At 50.4% G+C, this 25,370-nt stretch overlaps 1 protein-coding gene across 2 annotated transcripts in view; it reads left to right on the forward strand.

Moving 5' to 3' along the window:
- Positions 1-25,370, forward strand: part of LOC142585222 (protein SSUH2 homolog) — an 86,141-nt gene that overhangs the window by 31,016 nt on the left and 29,755 nt on the right. The window contains exons 1-5 of one of the 2 annotated variants that reach the window (XM_075695810.1): positions 1,238-3,180; positions 8,920-9,024; positions 22,368-22,440; positions 23,211-23,340; positions 25,218-25,278. In XM_075695810.1, the coding sequence (XP_075551925.1) occupies positions 3,066-3,180; positions 8,920-9,024; positions 22,368-22,440; positions 23,211-23,340; positions 25,218-25,278 (484 nt within the window). In that variant the 5' untranslated portion in view covers positions 1,238-3,065. Of the gene's footprint in view, positions 1-1,237; positions 3,181-8,919; positions 9,025-22,367; positions 22,441-23,210; positions 23,341-25,217; positions 25,279-25,370 lie in introns of those variants that run through there. The other variant, XM_075695809.1, reaches the window with a different exon arrangement.

Genomic DNA, 25,370 nt, shown 5'->3' on the forward strand with positions numbered 1-25,370 from the left:
TTCGCCTCCTATGAAAGTTTCTGAGGCCGATTTGACCCATCGAGCGGTACGTTTAGCAGCACTTGCTAATAACGGCCAGCAATCACTTGATGTAGTAAGAGTGGCATTGATGCATTGCAAACATTCCACCTTTGCTCCGTTTGGTCGCCTTCTTCATTATCGCTTAACAGCGTTTACGCCACATGCGACTTTCTGGAATGTTTATCCCCACACAGCGATTCTCGGCATGCCTTCGCAAGGCTAGATCCGTCTCCCCCTTTTCACCAGGAAGAAGGACGAAGGCCAGACGCAAGAAGCCTTGCTGCTTTCTATATAGCTGCATCAGCGGACACATGATGTAGAAACGGCAGCTGAACGTCGTCCCGATCTAGCGGCGGCATGTGGTGGGCGAAGGAAAGGGGACCTGGGAAACGGGCATGCAGGAGGCTATTGCCGCCGCGTCCCCGCGGACATGCCCCGAGTTTTGGCAAGCGCGGCAAGGCCTGTCTTAGCGAGGAACGACGGCCGTCATCGCTCACCGCCGTTTCCCGAGGTAGTAGCGAAGAAGAAAGAAAAAGAAGGAAAGATACCCGAAGGAAGGCGCTGCCATCAATATTGTATGTCGCCACACATCTGCCTCCTGTCCGCCGAACCTGGCGATACGGCTATATTTTTTCCCCTTACAAAACGCTTTGAATGAGCTAAGATGCTGGCGTATATTCCTCGGCGTCTGCACGTCCGTAGTCTGCGACTCTTGTGCCTACACCTACGCACGTAGCTGACCCGCAGATCACCAGGAATTAAGTACATAACAGCGTTGGGGAGGCAAAACTTACAAATACACTTCCGCAAAGGAAACGGTTATGAAGAATCGAGGAAAGGGACACACAAGCAAGAAGATGAGAAACATAGAATAAGAAGGAGGGAAGAGACTAGGGGTTCCTCCTAAAAATAAGCTCGAGGCCGGCGTGCGGTGAGGTCTCCGGGAGTCGTCGGTTGGCCCGGTTTCCGAGAGAATCCGACTCCCTCCCCCGCGGGCCCTAAAAATGTATTTTTCTTTGCCTCACTCACTGCCACGGGCCCATGGGCCTTTACATTTTGTTCTTTATCTTCGCGTTCAACGTAACCGCGAAACGCGCTCTCGTTCATCGCCGTCTCCTTTCCCTCCTCCTCTTCCTCCTCCTTCTCCACGTCTCCCTCGCACTGCCGTCGGCGAGCGAGCGAGCGATTCCCAGCTGCCACAGAGCACCACATATTTCTTCTTCGCATCCGCCGCCACACACGGCGTTCAAGAGCCCGACGACGAGGGTCCCTCCAGTGCGCCACTCGCTGGAAAGCCGAGTCGTCGAGCGTTTGACGCCGAGACCGCGAGTCCCAAAACCACAGGAGACGACGGTGGGACTGATCGCTGAAGCGGTGTGTAGACGTGATTGAAACGGTGATTCCTTCTCATGGTACCGCCACCTCGAAGACGCGCGTAAGAGGAACGAGTCTTCGTGACCTTGTCTTAGATTTAGCGTTCGGTCACCAACTCTCTGAGAGGTTGATGATTGCAGAGGCTATCCGGAACCTTAGAAGTTGACAAGGCAAACCGTCCGAGTGCCCGAGCTCGTCGAGGGAGCGGTACACAGAACTTCGAGGAATAGTGATCGCTCCTTTCTGATGCCACTTCGAAGACGCGAGGAGAGACTGTTGCCCAAGCTTTGACCCGTTGTAAAGCCGGTGAAAGGGCGTGCCAGTTCAGTGTCGTGGACCTACTTGTGCTGGTCGTCACGTGGACAGTGACAAGGAGCGCCTCGCTGCTGGTCATTCACAACTATAAAGCTGGATGACCTGCGTGTACGTGTTTGGATCGGAATCGCGCAAAAGTGCAGGTGTTCCAAGTAACAGTGAGTGCTCGCGCTTCATTATCAGGTGACCATTGCTGTGTCTTATAGAAGTACACGACGCATCACTAGAAACAAGTGTACACTGAGATAGTGCGAGAAGCATCGAATGACCTGCCGTTGATTCACGTGACACGAGTGAAGTGATGCTAGTGACAAACATTGCTGTCTGCAAGTACTTTGACACCGTGTTCTGCTGGCGAATATCAAGGTATCGTTTGGCGTTGCAGAAGTGATACTTCTGTAGCGCATTGTAGAATAGCGCCTCTTGTACAAGAGGACTGCCGCCAGGTCGTGACACCGCGGTAGCAGAGGCACAAAAAGACAAAGCAAGAACTCGTCGGCACACAATCAGCGAGCTCTTTTGTCTAAGTCGGTGAAATTGACGTCTTCCCCTGTACCCAAGAGCTTCTCACGCCGTCGTAAAGGTTGAGACGGATCGTTCAAAGAACCACAGCACTACGCAAGCAATCAAGAGAAGTTCCTTGTCTCTCGTCGCCAAGGCTTGAGCGACGTCTACGCTCCTTGGCGATATAAATACCGCCCAGGGAACGAAGCGATAGCGAACGCTCAAACGGGCCAGAGGGTGTGCCGCGCTATCAAGAGGGTCCTTTGTCTTTCGCGGGAGCTGGCAAGCGATGCCGTGATGACAAACTTGCGTCGCACCAGGCACCAGGGACGAACGATTGAGAATTCTGTGGAGGACTTTCCGAATCTCCTCTCTCCAGGAGCACAGAGTTTGTGGATTCATTCCGGTTGAGGCTCTACGTTGCCACAGTGAGCAGTCAGCTTGTGGTCTTGGCCCGGAGAACCATTGATTTATTTCTCCTGAAGCGTCGTCCCACTGTTCCATCTGGAACGAGCGACCGCAGCGCAGAATCTGTGACGTGTCTCTGTTCATAAGTTCCCCCCCCCTCTTTTTTTTTGCAATGTAGGCGCGTCTCCCGCTACACACCTCGAAAATTTGCAACTCCTTCGCCGTTCGTTGAACATTCGTACAGGCTGGAAGAGCCGGTGACGATCTTAAAGCAGATTTGACTTTGAGTGGTCGCATACGAGAACCTTCTGTGAGCTGTTCGGCGTGCCATACGGTCAGAAGTCGTTTCGGTTTGCTGTGTCCTGAGCGAGGAGACAGACAACTGCCCGCAGTCTTTAATCTGTGTATTATATAGTGGGATACATCGTGCCCGTCAATTAACGATGCGGAGTACGAAGACAAGCTGCAAGCGTCCGCCGCCCTGCACGCGGCGTGTGCTCAATCGTGAGCTCAGCGTTGCGTCCTCAACGTCCAGCTACAAAAGGGCCAGCTTCAAAGGTGAAGCATTGCTGCATGCTGCTTGTCCCCCGTGTTCTTCGTTATTGCTCGCCCCCACCTTTTTTTTTTCTCTTTAACTAACGTTCGATTTTATTGCGCGGCATTCGTCGAGAACGTCCGAAATGTCCTTCATACGGGCTTGTTGATTAGCTGCCGCTTACCTAGCGGCATACTGCGAGGGCCACACGAACGCATACTCACGCAGAGAAGGAAGCATAGCATAGGGTGCCTTGTCCCGTGGTCCCTGTTGTTTTGAACCTCACGAGAGCGTGTCAGCGTGCATGCGTGTGTCTGGCACTTTTTCTTGTGTTCTGTTTTCACTTGATTGCATTGGTGAGATCGGCGTACTGCGTATCTCGCTTGCTTCATGTCTAAGTTTCACGTATAGAATAAGAAGGGGGGAAAAACAAGGAGGAGGAGGAAACGACACATTTTGAAACACTTGCGAAATGGGCCTGGGCGAATGCCAAGCTTCTCTTGAGCTCAGCATTCGATAGTGCTGGCTCGTAGAATTAAAGCATTTAACGCCTAAGAAGTCCCCACCGCACGTCATCGTACTGCTTCACTTTTTTATTTGACGACACAGTTCATGGACAAGATGCGCGATAAACACACGGGACGTCGGAGTCGGACGCGGTGTCTGAGGTGTCCCTTACATACTGCGACGTCATTTGACATTGTACGAGCAGTTTCTACAGACACATCTTCAGCGATTTTCAGTCGCTTGCAGCAGACACCGTTTTCGAAGAACCATTTCAAAGCGCAAGTGCTTTTTTTTTTCGGGTGAACACTTGGCTGCACCACTAGGCACTTGGTTCCGTCCCTTCTGTGCCTCCCGTGTGCTTAACGGAAGCTTAACCTCAGTTGCTCCTATCTAAATATGTGGTAACAGAAAAATCATATTGCTCGGAATGTTATGCACAGAATTTGATCAGCTTTGTTGCAAATAAAGGGGAAAAAAAGATAGAAACTAATGTCCACCGACTGTAGCAAGTAGATTTTGAATTTAGGCCATCATTCTTTAAAGAAAATTTATAGAAAATCGCAAAATTAAGAAAGTATCAAGTTTACGATTCATCGGCAGAGTCTTCACCATCGTTACCAACTTGCAGATGCACGTCGAAGCCGTAGTGTCAGCTCTGCTCGTTTTCACGTCGTCGTTGACACTGGCGTATAGTTTACGTCCGCAGAAACACAATTTGCTTTTATCTGTACGAGAGGTCGTTCCGGACTCCTCGCTGAGTCGTATGACAAAGCGTGGTGAAGGCCACGGAACTTCTGCGCAACCAAATGGACGGCTCGTGTTTATTTTTCTTTAAAAAAAAAAAAAGATATTGTTATTGTGGGGTCAGTGGGAAACCAACCAAGCATTTGCACGTCGCTCGTGATATCCGAAGATGTGACTAACCTGTGTTACTCTTAACAGGAATCTACTGTACGCGAGTAGAACTTTCGCAAACATCTTCGTAAACATCACAACAGTTCCACGTTGTCAATACGTGTATAAAGTTGGTCCGCTTCAGATGCTGTAACAGACACAGTTCTTGTAACTCAGGTGTCTGCTTTTGGTGTTGAGTTACGAATTTGCAAACTCCGTTCTTCAGTTACTTTGTTAAAACTTTGTGACTACGAGATCCTGTCTTTCTGCTTCCTGTCGGTGAAATTCGCATTCTCTCTTACGTGAAATAAGTTATAATACAAAGCGGTTCCGCGGTTTTCTGTAGGTTTACAGCACTTCTGCGTTTAACATGCATTAGAATATGGAAATCGGAGTTGAATCCGTTGTATAAGGGCCTCCCCTTAACTACAGGGCATCCCCTTAACTACGCGTGCCTTTGAAGTTGCGCTAGTTGGTTTTTGTTTAGCAGGTCGAGCGCGGAGGACGAGACAAGTGATACACAAACACGACAGACGTGCCTCTTTGCGTCCGTCAAAAGATGCATCTGTGCTCTTTCCATATATCCTGTCCCGGTGTATGCTCTCTTCACCACGTGGGGAAACGTGTGTTTAAGTTTGTGTAACACCTTTTTACAAACGTGGTAAAAACGCTTCAGTTTAACGTTCACGTTTGCTTCTGCACATCTCCAGACGTGCCAAGATAAGCGGCGAAACTGCTCGAGCAACATCTGGCGTCGCTAAAAAAAAAAAAGAAAAGAAAAAAAGAAGAAAAACGTTTCTTTTAGCAGTTGTCTTAGCACAACGAATGTGTCATTTATAACGGCCGTTTTGTGTAGAAAATGCGTAACTATTACTGCCGGAACTACAGCGACGGTTTACGTTTCCGTATGGGTCACCAAACGTCTTTCTTTTTTCACTGCTTTTTTGTAAGCTGTCACGTGGAATGTTTGACAGCGAAGAAAAAAAAAAGATGTTGGAAACTTAAAACAGCAGATGATGAGTGGTCTTTAAAGTAACGCATCTATTCTTGTCCATGGCACCCAACTTTCGGTGGTAGTTAAACGCAGAAAATGCTCAGAGCGTATCGTGGCGTCTTTAGAGACGTTTAGCAATGCCGTGTTTCGGTGTTAGTCTTACGGTAATGCGGAAATACGGTAATGCGTTACACCCGTTCCGTTTTCAGTCAATCGAGTAATTAATAAATCGATCAATCAATCATTCTTTATTAACAATACAGCAGTAGTGATACACGGGAGAATCAGGAGAAGAATATGCATCCGTTTTGAGCGATGGAAAGATTTACCTCGTGGTGACGCTCTATTCCGCACCCTTATCTGACATGGCTGAAACGCTGATCTTATCGCGCTGAAGGGACAAGTGGACTTTCATTTATATCACGTTAGTTAATTCAACTGATCGCTTGATCCTGTTAAAATGTAGCAAAGATAACAAATGTAGCAAGTAGAATTTCTGTCAAGAAACAAGCTATTGGTTGGTCCCGAAGCGTCAACTGTCGGTAAAATCGTCGCAAGTAATGTGCCACATGAGCGGGCAGCTGGCTACGCGCGCAGAGCAATATGTTAGACGTCGAATGCCACAGCAAACGACACAGGCGCGTTAAAAATTCACCGACTATTACGGCACTCCCTAATACGATATTTGTGCGCAGCTCTAAACGTGTTTTCATTTAGCGATATGTTGGCTGGCGAGGACAATCTGTCTCGTGCGCCACGTCGCGTCGCAAACGGAGCGAAGTGTGGTGCGACTGCGTCGCTAACCGGTAGATTGCGAGATGCACCGCGTGGGTGACGCGTGGGCGCGATTCACAGTAGCCGCCGCAGACAGACTTCCGCTCATGCAGCGCTTTGTTTCCATATATGGTATCGGTGGACGTGCTCGCCGCATACCTTATCGATGGCGTCATCGGTGAACAGACGACGGCGTGCCACTCTGGCGCCATCTCGTAGCGGTCGTCGCCGCGCGGAGCCTGTCTTGCGCGCCACTGCGTTTTTCTACACACGCTTTCGCCACACCCTCCTCTTCAGTTCTTTCCGCCCCATGGCTCCGCTGAACATTCCTCCTCCGCTTTCCTCCTCGCGCTCTCGCCTTCTTTCATCCCGCGCTGCGCTCCGCGTTCGCGCTTTCATCCTTCGCTGTGCTCGATCCCGGCTACGCCGAGGACACCGACCCTCAACGCAGGAACGGGCGCCTAAAAGCTGCGCTCTAAAAGGGGCAACACGTTGTCGCCACCTGTCTCAATTTCTATCGACTCTGTCGTATCGAACGTCTTGTCTAAGCACTTGGAATCTCGCTTTCTGTTCGTTCTCCAGGGCTACGTTCGGATTACGGTCGTGACAATACATGCGCAACTACCCTTTGCGGTGACTCAGCTAGGTCATTCTGCGTTGACAATGAAGTCGATATCTGGTCGCATCGGTAGCATCGAGGTGGGGGCGAAGAGCCACCACACATGATCAAAATTTATCCAAAGCACTCCACCGCTGCGTCTCTCATAGAACACGCGTAGCTTCTGGACTTGAAGCCAAACTAATCCATACTAAAACAGATCGCTCTCACACTCTTGCTCACTCAAATAATGAAAGACCATACTAATCGAATCGCGCCTGGGGACGCCATTCCGCGAGCACGTCCCGAGGTTTCACGAGAAGTATAATTTTTACCACTGCCACGGTTGAAGTGGAAACGGGATGTCACTTTGCACAACGATTCTTCGGTTACGAAGGGGGCGATGCCTAGTAAGAGGACAGGAGATTTAGCATCTCATTGCTCGAAAGTTGTTCGTGCAACGCCAACTTCCGAGTGCGATAGGCCGACACCGATTCTGTTGCACGCAAATAAAATTGCCTGTAAAACGCGCCCTGTAATTCGCCCTTTTATGTGATTTGAGCTGGGAGCTCACTTCCGGCCGGAACCGGATTGGTAAATGTCGCCTCTGATGACAACCGGACAAGCCGCGCATCTTGACGCACGACATTCTAAATGGCGCCCCTCGTAATGCAGACATAATACTCGCTTGTTGTCGTTGCTGCACGTATACAAACGTATACAAACATTGAAGTTTCGCTTCGGTTGAGTCCATAAGCCGCGCTTTTCAGTTGGTCAGTTTGGCGGCCTCGCTCGTCCGCCTGGCAGTCGTACTGGACACTAAAATGTATAGGATCATATTATATACATGGATTACTTCTGGATTTGCGTTTAAATCCGTTTAATGTAACGTTTGATAGGATTCCTCCTGTTGCGACAGGCGTTCGTTGACGTTCTCGCTTCCGATCCAGTCAGTGCAATCGACAGACAGCAACGCAACGGTAAAATACCGCTTAGACAACTTCGACCGATGAAATTTCTTTTGCCGCTTCCGCTGGTTTGGTCAATCGGCGTACGCTGGCAACTGTATCCTAGAAAATGACCGACGAAATCAATATGATACGGCATTTGTTGATAGCCACTATTTCTTGCGGCGCAATAACGTTGTCATCGGACCATGGCACATTATCACTGAAGTTTACACTTCTGCATCTCGCTCAACATGTCGCCCCTACGAATGACCGCACGATGAAAGAAACGCGTAAGTCGCTAAAAAAAAAGTCCAATTGAACGCCGTTGAGTGGTCCTTCGAGTTACGAACTCCTCGCGGGCGAGCGAGCGTGTGGAGTCGCTTGGCGCGTTTTGATTTGGCTTTACCGAGGCGCAGTTAGAACGCAGGCGAGAGCTTGCGCGGACAAGGAACGCGCGGAAAAGACATGCTTCCGAGAGCGAGGGTGACGTGGCGTCTCAGCCAATGGGAACTCCGTCGAGGCGCACTCGTGACGTAGCGTTGCAGCCAATGAGAATTTAGGTGCCGTTTCGCTGCTACAGACGCCGGCTTTCTCGCTCAATGGGACATTTGACGCTTCCACATCAAAAGACAGTTTCGTACAAATATCAAGTCTGCATTCGTTCACGTACCGCCAAGGCTGTAGAATTTACCGACAAGTTGGGCAATCTGGATGACGCTTCGAGCGCAAATGCGAGTACCTTCCCTCCAGGCATGGTTGCACTTGCATTTTACGCGTTTGACGATCAGAGGCGCTTATATTTTTATTTTATTTTATTTGCATATCTAGATTTTATTTACTTCGTATGTTTATGAAGTAACTCATGACCCGAACTCAACGCTGGTCGTGTTTGCTCTCTCTTGAATGCATACCTATATTGCACACATGGTCGCCAGCTGTCGCTGATCTCTCTCTCTCTCTCTCTCTGTGTTTTACCGCCCCGCTGGTGAGTATGATGATGCCCTCAATGTCTTCTCACTCATCGGCTCGTTCTCGTTGTTCGCAGGGTCTCATGCATCGTTCGCGATGGACGACGAGCCAGAGCCTTCGGCGCCCCCGCTCGAGCTCATGGATAAAGTGGACGGCTACGAGCAGGCCTCCTTCGACGCCGGTACGTCGGTATACGCGACATGCTTGTTTCTATTATAGTTGGTTCATGTTGTTTGGATCCGACCGCTGGTACGATCTGTTGGGAACTCGGCGCTGACGCCCGTGGTTGTACCTGGGTCGCAAGCCCCAAGGGTAGCGTTGGCCTGGCGGCCTGGGGTACAACTGGAAGCATCCGAAAGTCCCGGCAAAGCATGAGTCGACTGGTAACAACGAAACAACTTGTTTATTTTAACATCGCAAAGAGTTGGCGGTCAGGTTGACCGAAGTAGAGAGACGGGAGAGCACTTCACTCAACAGAAGAAATCGGAGCCCTCCTTTTGGCGTCCGGGGGCAGCTGTTTTTATACTCTCGCAGTTGAGGGCAAGAAGGAACCCCTCAAAAGACGAGCACGTGAATGTACAATGGGCTAATGGTGACGCACACTGTCGTAGCGATGCCGTAGCACCATGTCGAGCACGATCTCGTAGCACCCTGTCGTGGCGCTGCCGGTCGGACACAATGACTGTAATGAGAGGATGGTCCCTGCTTTGGCATCGCCTGTTTCGGGCACAATGACTGGAACGAGATCCCTGCTTTGGCATCGCCTGTTTCGGGCACAATGACTGGAATGAGATCCCTGCTTTGGCATCGCCTGTTTCGGGCACAATGACTGGAATGCGAGGATGATCCCTAGGCGGTCGCATCGCCGCAGTCGCGCCTGGAAACACCTGGCGATGAGTGTTGCGGCGACGACGATCGGGCCAAAAATGTCTGCCGCCCCGCCGCAGTCGCGCCGGCAAAACCACGTGTCGCAGGCGAATCGCAACAGACCGCCCCGCCGGGGGAAGGAGATCCCGATGGACAGGGGACTGCATCCGCTGTCCGGAGGGATGTCGCTCGATGATGCACATAACCGAAGTCGGGCGTCCCTCGACGTTTCTTGAGCGCAGCGCACAGAGAAGGCCTCGTTCTCTCGTTCAGGTTCGCACGGGACACTGCAAAGTGACTTCGGGAGAGTTCACATTTTTGTTCTCGTTCCCGGCAAGCGTTAGAACTACGCTGAAACTCAACCGCTCAGTCAGCAAGCACGGCACAACCCTCACTAAGCCCTGCCAGGCTCTTTCCCCTTTTTATACCACTGCCTAGTTCCTTACAGTAGTCTAGCATCACTCAGAACGCGTCCACAAATTGAAAAATTGCACTAGAAAGCATATCATCACTTTGAAACACTAAACAAAAGCAATATGTTAAAAAAAATCCTGCCTCAGGAAGAAAAACATCAGTAACAAACAATTTTGAGGCTGATTCCTACGTTAGGGGCTTCGACTTAAGCCATCGGCGTTACCGTTGAGACTCCCCTTTTTGTAACGCACCTCAAAGGAATATTGTTGTAAAGCGAGGCTCCAGCGCAGGAGGCGGCCATTTTTGGGAGAGATGGTCTGCAGCCATTGGAGAGGGCAGTGATCCGTCTCAATGATAAACCTCGAGCCGGCTAGATAGCATGACAATTTCTGAACGGCCCACACGAGACACGCACACTCTTTCTCGGTGGCGCTATACGCCTGCTCACGACTGGTCAGCTTACGACTAGCATACAGGACGGGGTGTTCTACTTCTCCATTTTCCCGTTGGCACATTACAACGCCCATGCCTCGCTCACTAGCATCGCACTGAACAATGAACCCTTTTGTATAGTCTGGCGATCGTAGCACAGGCTGGCTTGTTAGGGCACTCTTTAGGGCGCTAAAAGCTCTTTCCTTTGTCTCGTCCCAGACGACTGTTTGAGGCTCTGTTTTTCTTAGAGCATCCGTTAGGGGAGCCGCGATATCAGAGTACCTAGGGATGTACCTCTGATAGTAGCCGGCGACACCCAAGAACGACCGAATATCGGTCTTGGTGCGCGGTTGCGGAAAGTCTCGCACAGCGGCCACTTTTATTTCAGAGGGGCGGCGACGACCCTGACCAATCACGTGACCGAGGTAGACAACCTCGGCCTGTGCTAACTGGCACTTAGGAGCCTTTACTGTCAAGCCTGCTTCGCGCAGGCGGGTTAGCACTGCCCGCAAGTGTGTCATATGCTCAGACCAGGATGCGGAGAATATCGCTACGTCGTCTAGATACGGTAAAGCGAATTCTTGCTGTCCCCGCAACACTTTATCCATGAGACTTGAAAAACAGTATGGCGCGTTCTTCAAACCAAAACTCAACACTTTAGGACGGAATGTTCCCATTGGTGAAATGAACGCCGCATACCGACTAGCCTCTTCTGTAAGTGGAACCTGCCAATAACCCCTGACAAGATCTAGGGTGGAAATAAACTGAGCGCTACTAACTTTCTCAAGGCGCTCCTCGATGTTAGGGATCGGATAGATTTGATCCTTAGTGATGGAATTAAGCCTGCGGTAGTCGACGCAAGGACGAGGTTCCTTGCCCGGTACCTCAACTAAAATCAAAGGGGAGGTATAATCACTCTCACCTGCCTCAATAACACCGAGCTGTAGCATTTTCTTTACCTCAGCCTCCATAATATCGCTCTGGCGGGGTGACACCCGATACGCCTTGGATCGTACTGGCTCTGGGGAGGTAAGTTCTATATCATGAGTAAGTACCGAAGTCCTACCAGGCCTCTCAGAGAACAGACCTTGAAACTCTTGTAATAGCTGGTGTAGTTCGGTTTTCTGCTCGGGCGACAGCGGTGCTTTACTGATAAGGTCACTAATGACTTGACCGGTGTCTTCCCTGTTCGTCACTGAGCCTAGTCCCGGAAGCTCGACCGGAAGCTCTTCAGGAACGTTTACCATCATGCACACCACTGCTTCCCTTTGTCTATAAGGTTTGAGCAGATTACAGTGGTAAACTTGCTGTGCTTTCCGCTTTCCTGGCAGACTTACCACGTAGTTAACGTCCGACAGTTTCTGAACAATTCGTGCTGGGCCCTCCCACTGCACGTCTAGTTTGTTGTTTAGCGATGTGCGCAATATCATGACCTCATCGCCAACCTCAAAACGACGGGCCCTGGCTGTCCGATCATAATAAACCTTGGCCCTCTGCTGGGCCTTTGTCATTGCTTCACCTGACAACTCCTGTGCCCTTCTTAAGCGTTCGAGGAGCTTAAGCACGTACTCCACCACGACTGGGTCGTCGCCCCTACCTTCCCATGATTCTCGAAGCATGCGAAGCGGAGATCGAAGCGAGCGACCGTACACCAGTTCAGCTGGCGAAAACCCCGTAGCCGCATGCGGCGCGGTCCTTAAAGCAAACATCACCCCAGGCAGACACAGCTCCCAGTCAGTTTGATGTTCAAAACACAAGGCTCTCAACACGCGCTTCATGACGGAGTGGAGCTTCTCAACGGAATTCGACTGTGGGTGGTACACTGAGCTGTGTAACAGCTTTACCCCACACCTTTCGAGAAAAGTTGTCGTCAAAGCGCTAGTAAACACTGTGCCCTGATCTGATTGGATTTCCGCAGGGAAACCAACTCGCGCAAATATGGACAGTAGTGCATTAACTATCTCAACTGAGCTGAGTTCTTTAAGCGGCACTGCTTCAGGGAACTTTGTCGCTGGGCAGATCACAGTCAAAATGTGTCTGTACCCCGTGGCTGTTACCGGCAGAGGTCCCACTGTATCAATAACGAGCCGTCTAAAAGGCTCCGTAATGATAGGTACCAATTTCAACGGCGCCCTCGATTTGTCCCCTGGTTTGCCCACCCGCTGACAAGTGTCACATGTCCTCACGAAATGGTCTGCGTCCCGAAAACACCCTGGCCAATAGTACTCTTGCAAGAGACGGTCCTTAGTTTTCTTAACTCCTAGGTGTCCGGACCACGAACCCCCGTGTGACAAGCGCAACAGATCCTGACGATAGCATTGAGGCACGATCAGCTGATCGAACTCCACTCCTCTGCGGTCTAGATACTTCCGGTACAGGACTCCACCTCTTTCCACAAAACGCGCAGTTTTCCTGGCGATCCCTTCTTTGACATTGCAGCGCACGTTTTCCAGGCTGCCATCCTTTTTTTGCTCGGCTATCAAAGCCGACCGGCTGACTTTTAGCAACCTATCAAGTCCGTCTGACGTAGGCGCGATGAGCAAATCAGTAGATAGCTCTTCTAACTTTCCCGAATCGGGATTTTCCTCTCCAGTATCTGGCGCCTTCAACGCTACAGACTCAATTTTATTCAGTTCGGGCGTGCTCTGAATATCAGCTTGCTGCGCCTCTGACCCTTTTTCGTTGTTTGATAACGTCGGCCCCGCAACTACCGCCTTTGCAGCGAGCTCCCGAACCTTCGATCTGGTTAAGGCCTGAACACTAGCTTCACCAAACAAAAGCCCCTTCTCGCGCAGGAGGTGATCGGACCTGTTTGAAAATAAGTACGGGTACTGGGGTGGCAGCATAGATGACACTGCCGCCTCTGTCTCAAGCGCTCCGAAAGGTCCTTCAATAAGCACCTTTGCTACTGGCAGACACACGCTATGAGCTTCCACGGCTTGCTTGATCCATGCGCACTCGCCCGTGAACATATGGGGTTCTACGTAAGACGGGTGAACTACATCCATCGTCGCTGCGGAATCGCGAAGCACTCGGCACTCTTTCCCGTTCACGAGGAGGTCTCGCATGTAAGGCTCGAGAAGCTTCATGTTCTCGTCCGTGCTGCCTATTGAAAAAAACACAACTTTTGGTGTTGTTTCCGGACACTGCGCCGAAAAGTGACCCGGCTTCTGGCACGTATAACAAACGCCCGCTCGCCTCATCTCGAACCGCTTTCTGCGTTTGGCTGCCGCCGTCTCTTTACGTCTGGTCGGACTGCTTTCACTCGCATCCGCACTACGCGTGTCCCCCTTTAATCTCATGGGTGTGAACTTCGGCCTCTCAAACTTCGAGCCAAATTCACCCTTTTGACCGTCCTTAGCTCCGCGAGCCCGACGCGTCACAAACTCCTCGGCTAGCTCAGCGGCTCTAGCCACCGTACTCACGTCTGGCCTATCCAAGACCCAGTATCGCACGTTCTCCGGTAACCGACTATAAAACTGTTCTAGCCCGAAACACTGCAGAACTTTATCGTGGTCACCAAACGCTTTCTCTTCTTTGAGCCACTCCTGCATGTTCGACATAAGCCTATACGCAAACTCTGTATATGACTCACTTCTGCCTTTCTCATTTTCCCGAAACTTCCGACGGAACGCCTCCGCAGACAGCCGGTACTTTTTTAGAAGACTCGATTTCACTGTGTCGAAATCCTCTGCCTCCTCTCTATCCAAGCGAGCGACTACGTCGGCCGCCTCGCCGGGTAACAAAGTGAGCAAGCGCTGTGGCCACGTTTCCCGAGAGAACCCCTGCTTCTCGCACGTTCGCTCAAAGTTAACCAGGAACAAACCAATGTCCTCTCCAAGCTTAAACGGCCGCATCAGGTCAGTCATTTTGAACAATACTCGTTCTCCTGCACCGTGTGCCTGACTTCCATTACGAGCGCGTTCCATCTCTACCTCAAGACGCTTCATTTCCAAAGCGTGTTGACGGTCACGCTCTTCTTTTTCTTTCTGCTCTTTAAGTTCGCGCTCCTGTTTCTCTTTTTGCTCTTTAAGTTCGCGCTCCTGTTTCTCTTTTTGCTCTTTAAGTTCGCGCTCCTGTCTTTTTGACCTCTCCTCAATAGTCTCAAGGCATTCCGACAGCTCGTCATCCTCAGCCTCTAACTCAAGAATAGCCTTTAGCAGTTCTGGTTTTCTGAGTTTGTCCGAGACATCCAGACCCAACTCTCTTGCAAGCTCCAACAATTTCGGTTTGCGCAACGACTTCAAATCCATGGCTGCTCTGAATGCTGCTTTCTCTACTGCTTACTATTGTCTTGCCGCAAACTAACCCGGCAGCAACGACAACCACAATTACCAGCTCTGTTTCTAACACTAACAAAAGCCTGGCAAAGCTCAGAAGAAGAAAGTCCCGCACTCACCAAACCTCGCAGGCAGGAATTCCGCGCAGTCGTTCCGCTGCAGGCAACCAGTCGTCACACAGGGCTCGTTGCACTGCTCCCGGATCGTCGTTGAGCTGCTCAGCATACAGTCAACTGCATCTCTTCGCTGCTGGCCTCCGTTGTCGCGATCTCACCGCTGGCAGACCGTTGTTTGAAGTCGGAGGCGATCTCACCGCTGGCAACCAGATGTTTGGATCCGACCGCTGGTACGATCTGTTGGGAACTCGGCGCTGACGCCCGTGGTTGTACCTGGGTCGCAAGCCCCAAGGGTAGCGTTGGCCTGGCGGCCTGGGGTACAACTGGAAGCATCCGAAGGTCCCGGCAAAGCATGAGTCGACTGGTAACAACGAAACAACTTGTTTATTTTAACATCGCAAAGAGTTGGCGGTCAGGTTGACCGAAGTAGAGAGACGGGAGAGCACTTCACTCAACAGAAGAAATCGGAGCCCTCCTTTTGGCGTCCGGGGGCAGCTGTTTTTATACTCTCGCAGTTGAGGGCAAGAAGGAACCCCTCAAAAGACGAGCACGTGAATGTACAATGGGCTAATGGTGACGCACACTGTCGTAGCGATGCCGTAGCACCATGTCGAGCACGATCTCGTAGCACCCTGTCGTGGCGCTGCCGGTCGGACACAATGACTGTAATGAGAGGATGGTCCCTGCTTTGGCATCGCCTGTTTCGGGCACAATGACTGGAACGAGATCCCTGCTTTGGCATCGCCTGTTTCGGGCACAATGACTGGAATGAGATCCCTGCTTTGGCATCGCCTGTTTCGGGCACAATGACTGGAATGCGAGGATGATCCCTAGGCGGTCGCATCGCCGCAGTCGCGCCTGGAAACACCTGGCGATGAGTGTTGCGGCGACGACGATCGGGCCAAAAATGTCTGCCGCCCCGCCGCAGTCGCGCCGGCAAAACCACGTGTCGCAGGCGAATCGCAACAATGTACATTAGAGAGTTTTAGAATAGGGGCCCCAAAGAAATAGCGTCGAAGCCACTGCGTATGCGCGAGACGCAAACTGCGTTTGGGTTTTGAGTTGGGAACGGTTTTTCACCGATTTAGCGGGAGCGCAAATACCGGTCCCGAAAGCTTTGCTTCAACAAACATGGCGGCGCCCATCGAAGCGACGGCTCTAACCTAGCACCAAACTGGGTGTGATTCGCGGTAACGCGTCAAGTTCGCAAGCTAGGAGAAGTGACTGGGATTATCGCTTTCTCTCAACTAGCGTGTGTTATGAAGATTGATTCATTAGACGCCGCTGATTCCGAATTCGCGTGTGGATTTTATGGCTCGTAGGCCTAACACGGCTAAGCTTGGCTGGTGAAGGCACGTAAAGTTGGTTTTGTTGCTCAAAACTAAGCGCAACTAATTGTTTCCTGCTTGAAGAATAACCTATAAATTGCAATTAAACGCGAATACACGCAAGTCAAAATTACTATTCCTATCATAAAGTGGTATATTTTATTTAATTATTTCTAATAGTTTTTCTTAGACGCCGTAGTGGCGTTGTCAGCGCAAGACCGCAAGACGCTATCCGCAAACGCAAAGCCCTATTCTAAAACCCTTCACTCCTGCGTGCCCCAACGCTAACACCCGCAAAGCTCTTTGGGGCCCCAAAATATTGGGGCCCCTATTCTAAAACTCTCTATTGACGTTATTGGGCTGCCAATATAGTTAAGAAGCAAAATAACACAAAGGACACCGGGCAAGTTAAGCGTAAGATGCCAACGGACGCGTCTCTATCCATTGCAGAAAAAGAAAAAAAAAAACGGATTATCATTTGTGGATCTATGGTTCGCACCATAAGTACCGGTTGCTCTTCGTCGAACACAACAAATTATACATGTACATATAACATGCACGCTGTAGTATAGTGTCGCCCCCTGCCAGATCTCTGTGTTATCATACATTTGTGTTTCGTAGTAGTTTAGCTGGATGGCGCACCCCCCTTCTGTCATGTGACGAGCTGGGACCAATCAGGAGGTGTCATCTGGCGTGTGAAGTCCTTTTTAGTAATAAACGGCCGCGAGCCGGCTCAGTCTTCGTCCCGGTTTTCATCAGGAGCAGTTAGCTCCGAGTCTCCCTCACTGCGTCGGCGCTCGCCGCGCGTTCGCTGGCCGCGGGCCACCACTTGCCTGCCGCTGCCGACAGAACACACGCCTCACACGTATTGCGCCGCACGGCAAACTTTCGAAAAATGAAGCCAATTTTGAAAGGGCAAAAAAGAAAAAAAGGCCTAGCGTTGCCCGTTAGTCGTACTTTTAAGTAACCGCATATATTAGGCCGCGATCGTAGCGTTGACATTGTGAGGCTTTGGAATCGACATGGTGATGCGATGTCGAAAACACAACCAAAGTAACGGTTGCCCTTCTAGCGTGACGGATATCAAAGCCGCACAGCATTGTAGCTGTGAACACTGCCGGAATGAGGAGCCGAACCTACAGGGGGAAATCGTACAGGCAACAGCGAAATTATACGGTGGCTTATTTTCTGTCGCATTTGGCCGTCCAGCCGACATCTCGGCTGACCTCTTTCGTAGTAGTAGTAGTTGTTGTTTATGGTGTAATTTGCTTCCTGAATCATTTTAATCGTCTTACTTGGCGCTGTTCCTTCCTAATTCTACCCTGTACAACAAATGCAGTTTGACCCGCCCTGGTTGCTTAGTGGCTATGGTGTTGGGCTGCTAAACACAAGGTCGCGTGATAGAATCCCGGCCACGGCGGCCGCATTTCGATGGGGGCGAAATGCGAAAACACCTGTGTACTTAGATTTAGGGGCACGTTAAAGAACCCCAGGCGGTCCAAATTTCCGGAGTCCCCCACTACGGCGTGCCTCATAATCAGATCGTGGTTTTGGCACGTAAAACCTCATAATTAATTTTTTTTTACAAATTCAGTTTGGTAGCAAGAGGCTTTTTTAGTGTGTATACCCGTATATGCATGAGCCCATGTGAAAACGAGCACCAAAGCTTCGTGCTGTTAATGGACAGCCTCTGACTCTTGTTAAATTCCATAGTAACCTGTGGCTGTAAGAGTGGCGCAACAGTCTCTTATTGCCATACAAGATGCCTCGGGACAGGAGCAGCATTGTAACAGCAATGATAGCAACGTCTAAGTCAACGTATGAAACTTATATGAAACTTATGGTTAATGGAAAGACCGCTAGTGCGCAGAACGCATAACTTGACGTCAGGTAGTAAGTGTGGCGCAACTTATCACTGCGGCCTCTTACCAACTGCGCCACCTGTAAGCGTTCCGTGACTGCCACGCGTGCGTACCCAGCTTCTCCAGTACCCGCAGACTGCGGCAACAGAGAGCAGTAAAGGAATAGCTCGGCCCTTTGCTGTTAAAAAAACACAAAACATTTTACGTCGTGGCTGCATAGCTATCAATTATATTTGTTTTACTTTACCAGAATATAAAGTGTGAGTGAAAACGGCTAGGCTCAAGCTACGAGCGTGCTGTGCGCAGTTAATGCGCAGCGGTCCAAATTAAGTTCGCGCCAACGTTCACGCGCGCAACTGCGATGCGTATGTATTGCAGCCCCCGCAGCCGTTGAACCGTCGTTACGTCGGCACATACGCCCCCGGCTCGCACCTGTGTGCGGTCTGCTCGTGTCACGTTCCGTGCAGGTATTTACGCTTGGCGCTTCGCACCTGCAGCCAGGGCTTTTCCCTGTAGGCTTTCTCTCTTTTTTTCCCCCCTTTACTGAAAACATCAGTCACGAGCTAGGGAATCGGCCGTATCGTGTTCGTTCGCTTGTCACGTCTTTGTTTAGGAACGGCACGGACAGAGCGACAAACAAACAAACAAACAAACAGACAGACAGACAGACAGACAAACTCAAACCTGTCACCTGAGAACGAACTACGGTACGAATCGTGCAATTTCAAATTGAACGCGCTAGTTACTGCGTCAGGGCCGCTTTGCGCAAGCGAAGGCATTGTGCACGTGCAGTTGTATATTGTCCTCCCACTCTAGATCAGGAAGCATTGAAAAGGACAATGAGATGAAAAGTTATTTTTAAATTTGGTTCAGAGAGAGATTAAAAATTCGTTTTAAGTTTGTTCCTGGCGGTGACCGCATTCGATAGCGTGCCTTGCGTGCATGTCAAAGAAGCCCAGCTGGTCAAAATTCGCCTGGAGTGTCCGTATAATTGCCATCGCAGTAAAAGTCGCTGGCGTGTGTGTGTGTCTGCGTTTTACTGGAATAAAGGAGGTAACTTTACTTTTCTCTCGGTCTCCGCTGATCTCTTTACAAGGACGGTGGTACCATCGCTTTGCGCGTGCCGGATGGCCCAGGCTTCTTGGTACGAGGGTGACGTCGTCGCTCTCCATCTTGCACGCGCAAGAGCCACGTGCGACAAGAAATGGAGGCCGCGGTAAACGTGCGCGTATAGGTCACGACGCACCACGCCTATAATGAAGGGTCCCGAGGGCTTCCCTCAGCACCGGTATAGTGTCGCTTTAAGTGGGCTTCCGTTACGAGGCGTCACAGATCGCGTGCGAAGCCCCTCCGCGCGCCGTCTCGTTTAATTCCGTGCAGTGTCTGTGGCAGCTAGCCGCCATCGAAGTCGTGCAGGCAGCGTGTCACTCGGTGTTGATCTGTAAGAGCGCCGTGTCTGTGTGTCCGCGTGATAATCACGTGACCTCTAACAACAAGCCCCGCATTGCTATACAATAGTTGTAGCCCGAAGTTGCGCCCTGCTCGGGACACTGCTTGTCGTAAATTTGTCAGCGCCTGAGAATCCGCTTCGTGATTGGTCGTCGTCTTGGTCTTCGTATTGTTAACCACATTGGCATGTTTATGTCGGGCCGTTGTCATAGCCATACGAAATACACGCACAAGGATGAGCGTTTATTATTATGTGTGTTTTTTTTTTTCGTAACTGCAATGACTCCGTAACTAAAGTCGCCGCACAATTTGTGTCACTCATCCACTTACGAAGTCCCAGTCAAGCTTTACTGTAATGAACCATCCTACTCCTGGGTTGGTCGCTCCGAAATCACTGGGAGAACATGTACATATTAACGTTCACTCAGTGACCTACGGATGATGCGAAAATCTGTTCACTGCAGTCACTGCGCCGGTTCTTTGAAACACTGTGGCTGATACGGCGAATATTTCAAACGACTCCGGTACAGCGGTGCGTCACCAGGTTGCAACGCGTTCTCCGTTGCCTCTATCTCAGGAGACAGAGCCGCGGGTCGCACTGTACTGCACGGAACAATACGAAGGAAAGGAAACGTTGCGCACTTCTCTTTATAGAGAGCAAGCGGCAGAAGGTCCTTTAGGAGAGAGGAAAACGGATACCCGAATTTACCGTATTACCTCGTCCTCCTCCACGACAGCGCTAATAATGGCTTCCGGTGTATATGGCATCAGTGTGACTCGGCTTCTTCAAATGAGAAAAGAAAAAAAAGAGAGAAAAGGGAAGAAAAATGATGCCTTTGTTATCGAAATCACGCCGCGCCCGGGAAACAATGAGGTGGTTAGGCGCCGGACAATAGCGGCGCACTTGTAAGGAGTATTCGCCTCCTGGTTGATTCTTGTTTATTTGTTCATTAACCCGGCGTGTCTTCCGAGTATACACACACATCGGTGACAGCGCGCCGCTCGAGCTCGTCTGTCGTCTTCTCGTTTGTGTTTACGCGACGTGACCACGTGACCGACGCGGACGCGCTTGGTTTGAAGGCGCACTCTCTCTCTCTCCCCCGCTCTGGGCCGCGATTTTGCCGCCGCGGCCTCGCCGTTCGAGATGGTGGAAGGAAAAAAAAAAAAAAAGATAGATAGAAGGGGGAACGAAAAAGAGGAGGAAAATGAAGCGAAAACGCGTCCGTTTTTTTTCTCGCGATCGACCGAGTGTATCGCGCAGAGTCGGATAGTTCGGCAGCCGCGACGAAAGTGGCGCGAAAGGAGAGGCGAAAAAAACAAATATGGCCCAGACGAGCATCTTTTTCGAGCCCGTCGAGTTCGGCAAGCGCAAGCCGCCGGTCGTGGTGCAGATCGAGCCGTGCGTCTTCGGCTTCGGTGAGCGACGTTTTGCTCGCTTGTGGTTGTGGGGGGACGGACCCGTCGAACGTGCTATGTCTTTCGCGAACTGTATTATCACAGGGTCACTAAGAAGACGACACTAGGTCGCAGTTTAGGACGGTAAAGTATTATTTCACAACTATATTTTAATTCATTCGGCGGGAAGGGGCTGATCACTAGATTCAAGGGAAAAAAAAAAAACTGAATAAACTTTCATTTCTATTTTAAATTTCGCGCCGAAGTGTCAGCGCTTGCACGTCAGCGTGACGTCACGGATTTCAAAGTGCTCTCTTGTGTTCGCGCCATTTTTGGCGCAACAAATGTCGAAACTTGCCAGGTTGATTTTTTGGTTTGTTGTAAACAGAAGTCGCCATCCGTCTTTCGGTGTCGCGTCCTATTTTATGTTATTATTTTTGATTTCTTTTTTTTTGTTTATGCGGTTTACAAAAGCTCCTTTCACGATAAGACGGAGCCGCTTTGCTGCTGCAGGATTGTAATTTACTAACATAGCCTAAAAAGTACTTTTAACTTTCTCTTGATTGAGTATTCCTTTAAAAGCCTGCTTGGGCAAAGATTACTGCAAGCCAGGCGTCTCGTGCGAAATCTAGGAAACGCTTATTATTGTTATTCCGCGCTGCGAGTGGCAAAAAAATTGGAAACGTGTGCATTTGATAAATGGGGATGGCAGGCTGTTAAGAATGAATTTTTGTCTGTCTAATAAGCGGAAACAAACTTATGCGACTCCTCGGCACCATACAACAAATAATTGACAGAGCGTTTTATTACCACTGCATATGGCCTGAAATATTCGTTGTGGGCTCGGTTAGAGAGAGAGAGAGAGAGAGAGAGAGAGAGAGAGAGAGAGGGAAAAGACGGGTATGCCGACGGCGCGACGACTATCCCACACAGGCATCGCGTGACGTTGCGGATTTTGGCAGCATATGTGCTGGGAGCAGTGTAATTTATTTACCAGCGAAGCAAACGTTCATTGCGCTCGAATGTAAAGCAGAAGCTCGTCCTGCCGAATTCTAGCTCCTTTCGGTTTACAAGAAGCGGTCCGAATATACGAAAATGCAGCGACATCTTCGACGGCACGATGATGTCGCGGTCTCTGGGGCTTAGGCGCGAAATTCACAAAAAGAGAAGCTTTGGTCTTACTTTTGTACTCTGGCTGACGCATTTCTGGTTAACATCCCTGCCTTATCCCTTTCTTTCCTCCTCCTCCTCCTCCTCCTCCTCCTCCTCCTCCTCTACAGGGACTAAAACCTTTTCCCAGCAAAACAGAAGGATGCAAACACAGTTACGAAAGAACTCCATACCAACTCTAAACAGGCTGCTTCTCTCCCTCTCCCCGCAGTGGACGTCCCACCTCCGTACACGCCCTCGACGCCCAAAGAAGAGGATACTCCTAAGCGAGCACCGCTACCATGGTACGAAGCCTTATACGTCTACAGTCTACAAGCTTGACGAGGTCTCAACTAATTGTCTCGCTCTGTCCACGGTGTCACCGCATATTGGTCGCGCGCGATTTTCGAATGAAATCGAATCCACTGTCAAAATCGATATGCACTATCAGAGAGCGCTAAAAAAAGTCACACGGCTTCGAGTTTTCGGGACGCTGCAAGCTCACCGAGATATATCGATACGGGATGTACTATACCATTTGTGTATAGCTAGTGCATGCGATGGCTATACGAGGGACCCTGGTTATACGTCGCGTAAGTGCATCATCCAAGCCTGAGGGTTAGTCGTGCGTGCTCTCTGCTTCGCCACACTCCGCGAGAAAAGTTTACGTCCTATGCGGGGCGTGTCTTGTCCCCAAGCAATTATCGTCATCTGTTCTCGTTTGCGTTTTCTTTTCTGGAAACTGTGCGCTCGCTACATTGCTGTCAAAAATATTTTGTCACGCTGACAGTGCGCATATGCTACTCGTGACCTGGAGAGACCGGGCGCGCAGCTTTAAAGACACGAAAGGCGCTCAAGATAGGTGACGATTGGTTTCGGAACAAGGATACACTCCAAACGGTATGAACGTTAACAATGATACACCCGAAAGGGTGTAAAAGTTAGCAAGGATACACTCCAAAGGGTGTAGACTCTGACACAGATACGCTCCAAAGGGCGTAAACGTTTCTTGGAGCTTATACTTGAATGCACGGAACAACACAGTAATCGCGCGTGCGCTCACGTGGCGGCGCAGCACTCCGCAGGTGACGGAGCAAGAGGCCCGGCAAGCCTTAACCAAGCACGTGGCCAAGCACTGCTGCTACGGCAAGGCGTGTGCGCGAGACATGGCCATCACCAAGATCGACCACACGTCCGCCTTCCACGTGAGTGCCGCTGACGTCACCAAGGTGCGGCGGCGTTGCCGTCGCGTTCAGTGCAGACGAAAAAAAAAAAAAAAAACGTTGACCAACTATATCGGCAAGAAGTATGCATTGTAAGTTCAGCGCCGTCAGATGGATGATGCGATCGCCTATCTCTGAGGACTTCTTTTTTAGACACAGCGCATAGCGGCAACGTAACATATGCTCGCGCATTTAAGAGTGAACCCCCTCAATATTACCATCTTCTGTGCTAGCAACGCACAAAACACAGTAGCGCCCTTGATAGAGTGAAAGTTTCTGCGCGCAGAAAAGAACGATGTGATGCTCGGTAACGTTGTCTTAGCCGTGTAGCAGATATATAATCAAGCTTTGCGCCGGGCATCGTAACGGTATTTTTCGTATTAAAACCGTACCAATGGTAAAACGATCAAAAAAACACACGCACCCTATAACCATGCGGTAGTTACGCGCGTTTGTACGGTAGTTCGAAATTACAAACGCAGGCACGCCCGCGAACATTGCTCCAAACCGAACCGATAAGGCGTACAACCACTACACGACACCGTGGTCGATTCACCGGTCGATCGGGGAGCGAACATTGGGCTCTGAGGGAACGGCGCCGGCCCTGCTTGCCTCGTGTTGTCCCGACAGCTTGTTATACGGCTTCGAAATGCGAGAGTCACAGCAGGCACGCCGAAGCATGCCTCTCAGCGCCGTTGGAATCGATCGCTTATATATTTATCGCGAATGTTCGCTTGGGCGGCAGGAAGCTGCAGGAGTCTGTTCTTCCTGACGCATGGCAGCCCCGTAGCAGGGCAGCATCTGGCAATATATCCGCATCTGCACTGTCCAGAACGGGGAAATCGACCTGCTATTCAGTGGCACTATAACGGCCGCCGCCGTATGTCAAATGTACTCAATAAATGTGTTTATTTTTCTCTCTGAATCAGTGTATAAATGAAAGAAGAGCAGCGGATAGTTTTTTTTTAAGCTTCTTGAAGTGCAGTCCGGTGCACTGTTTCAATGAAAAACTGCAATCAGTGGCTCTCACTTAGCTTGCACGCACTCCAGCTGCAGGTTCCAGCTGAAGTTAGCAAGGCGCTCAGCAAGAACTGATTTCGCGGCCCAGATGTGTAGACAGGCGTCTGTGCCACTTGCAAAGCCGCACGATACCGCACTTGAAAAATTCGCGCGTGCTCTATACACTCACGTGCAGTGGCGTAGCCAGGGGTTAGCGTGCACACTGGGAACGTGCCTGCCTCCCTTCCCCCACTAAGAAATTTTTGTGTTAGCATGCCGCCTGCCCAGCCCTCCCCCCACCTTCCCTCGGCCTTCCATCTCCGCTCGAATGCGTGCCTCCCCTAGAAATCTTTTTTTTTTTTTTTGGCTACGCCACCGCTCACGTGTTCCATTTAACAGTATGTTTAAAAAACAGGAAGTTGTGCACCAAGAAATTGCAATAGACCTTACTCTATTGTTCACCGGCACGGTGCTTTTGGTCCAAATCTCTTTGCACAGTGTTCTGATTGTCTTCCGAGGCACTGCCGAAGCATTTCATTGGCATTCCAATTTTGGCACTGCATTGGCATGCCATTGCAATTAACCTCATATGTTCTCCGATCAAGCAGGAATTGATCTCGTGCGACGACGTCGTTTGAACCTTGCGCATTGCACGCTGCTAGCACTATCTCTCTCAATCCCAATTACGTTAATTGTGGCGCTTCTGGCGTATAGCGCTGTTATGGCAGAACATTGCGAGCGCTTTCACTGCAGCGAATGCTGTAACGTTCTAAACAAAACCGCGAATGTCTTGGGAGGTATCGCACGGGAAATATGGGAATACCCATTGCAGTCGAGTGACAATATGATTCGCTTTCCAGTACACCTTGGAGACGTTCACTGAGAAGCGGCAGACAGCCTGGTGCTTCGAACCGTACACAGGTCAGTCAGTGGGGGCGCTTTGCCCGCTTCAAAGTTTGCCTTTGAACTTACGCACCGTATACGAGAGGCTTGAAAAGAATCAAGACGTTTGC

This window comes from Dermacentor variabilis, chromosome 6 (genome assembly GCF_050947875.1).
Source record: "Dermacentor variabilis isolate Ectoservices chromosome 6, ASM5094787v1, whole genome shotgun sequence".
In the NCBI taxonomy this organism is placed as follows: Eukaryota; Metazoa; Arthropoda; class Arachnida; order Ixodida; family Ixodidae; genus Dermacentor; species Dermacentor variabilis.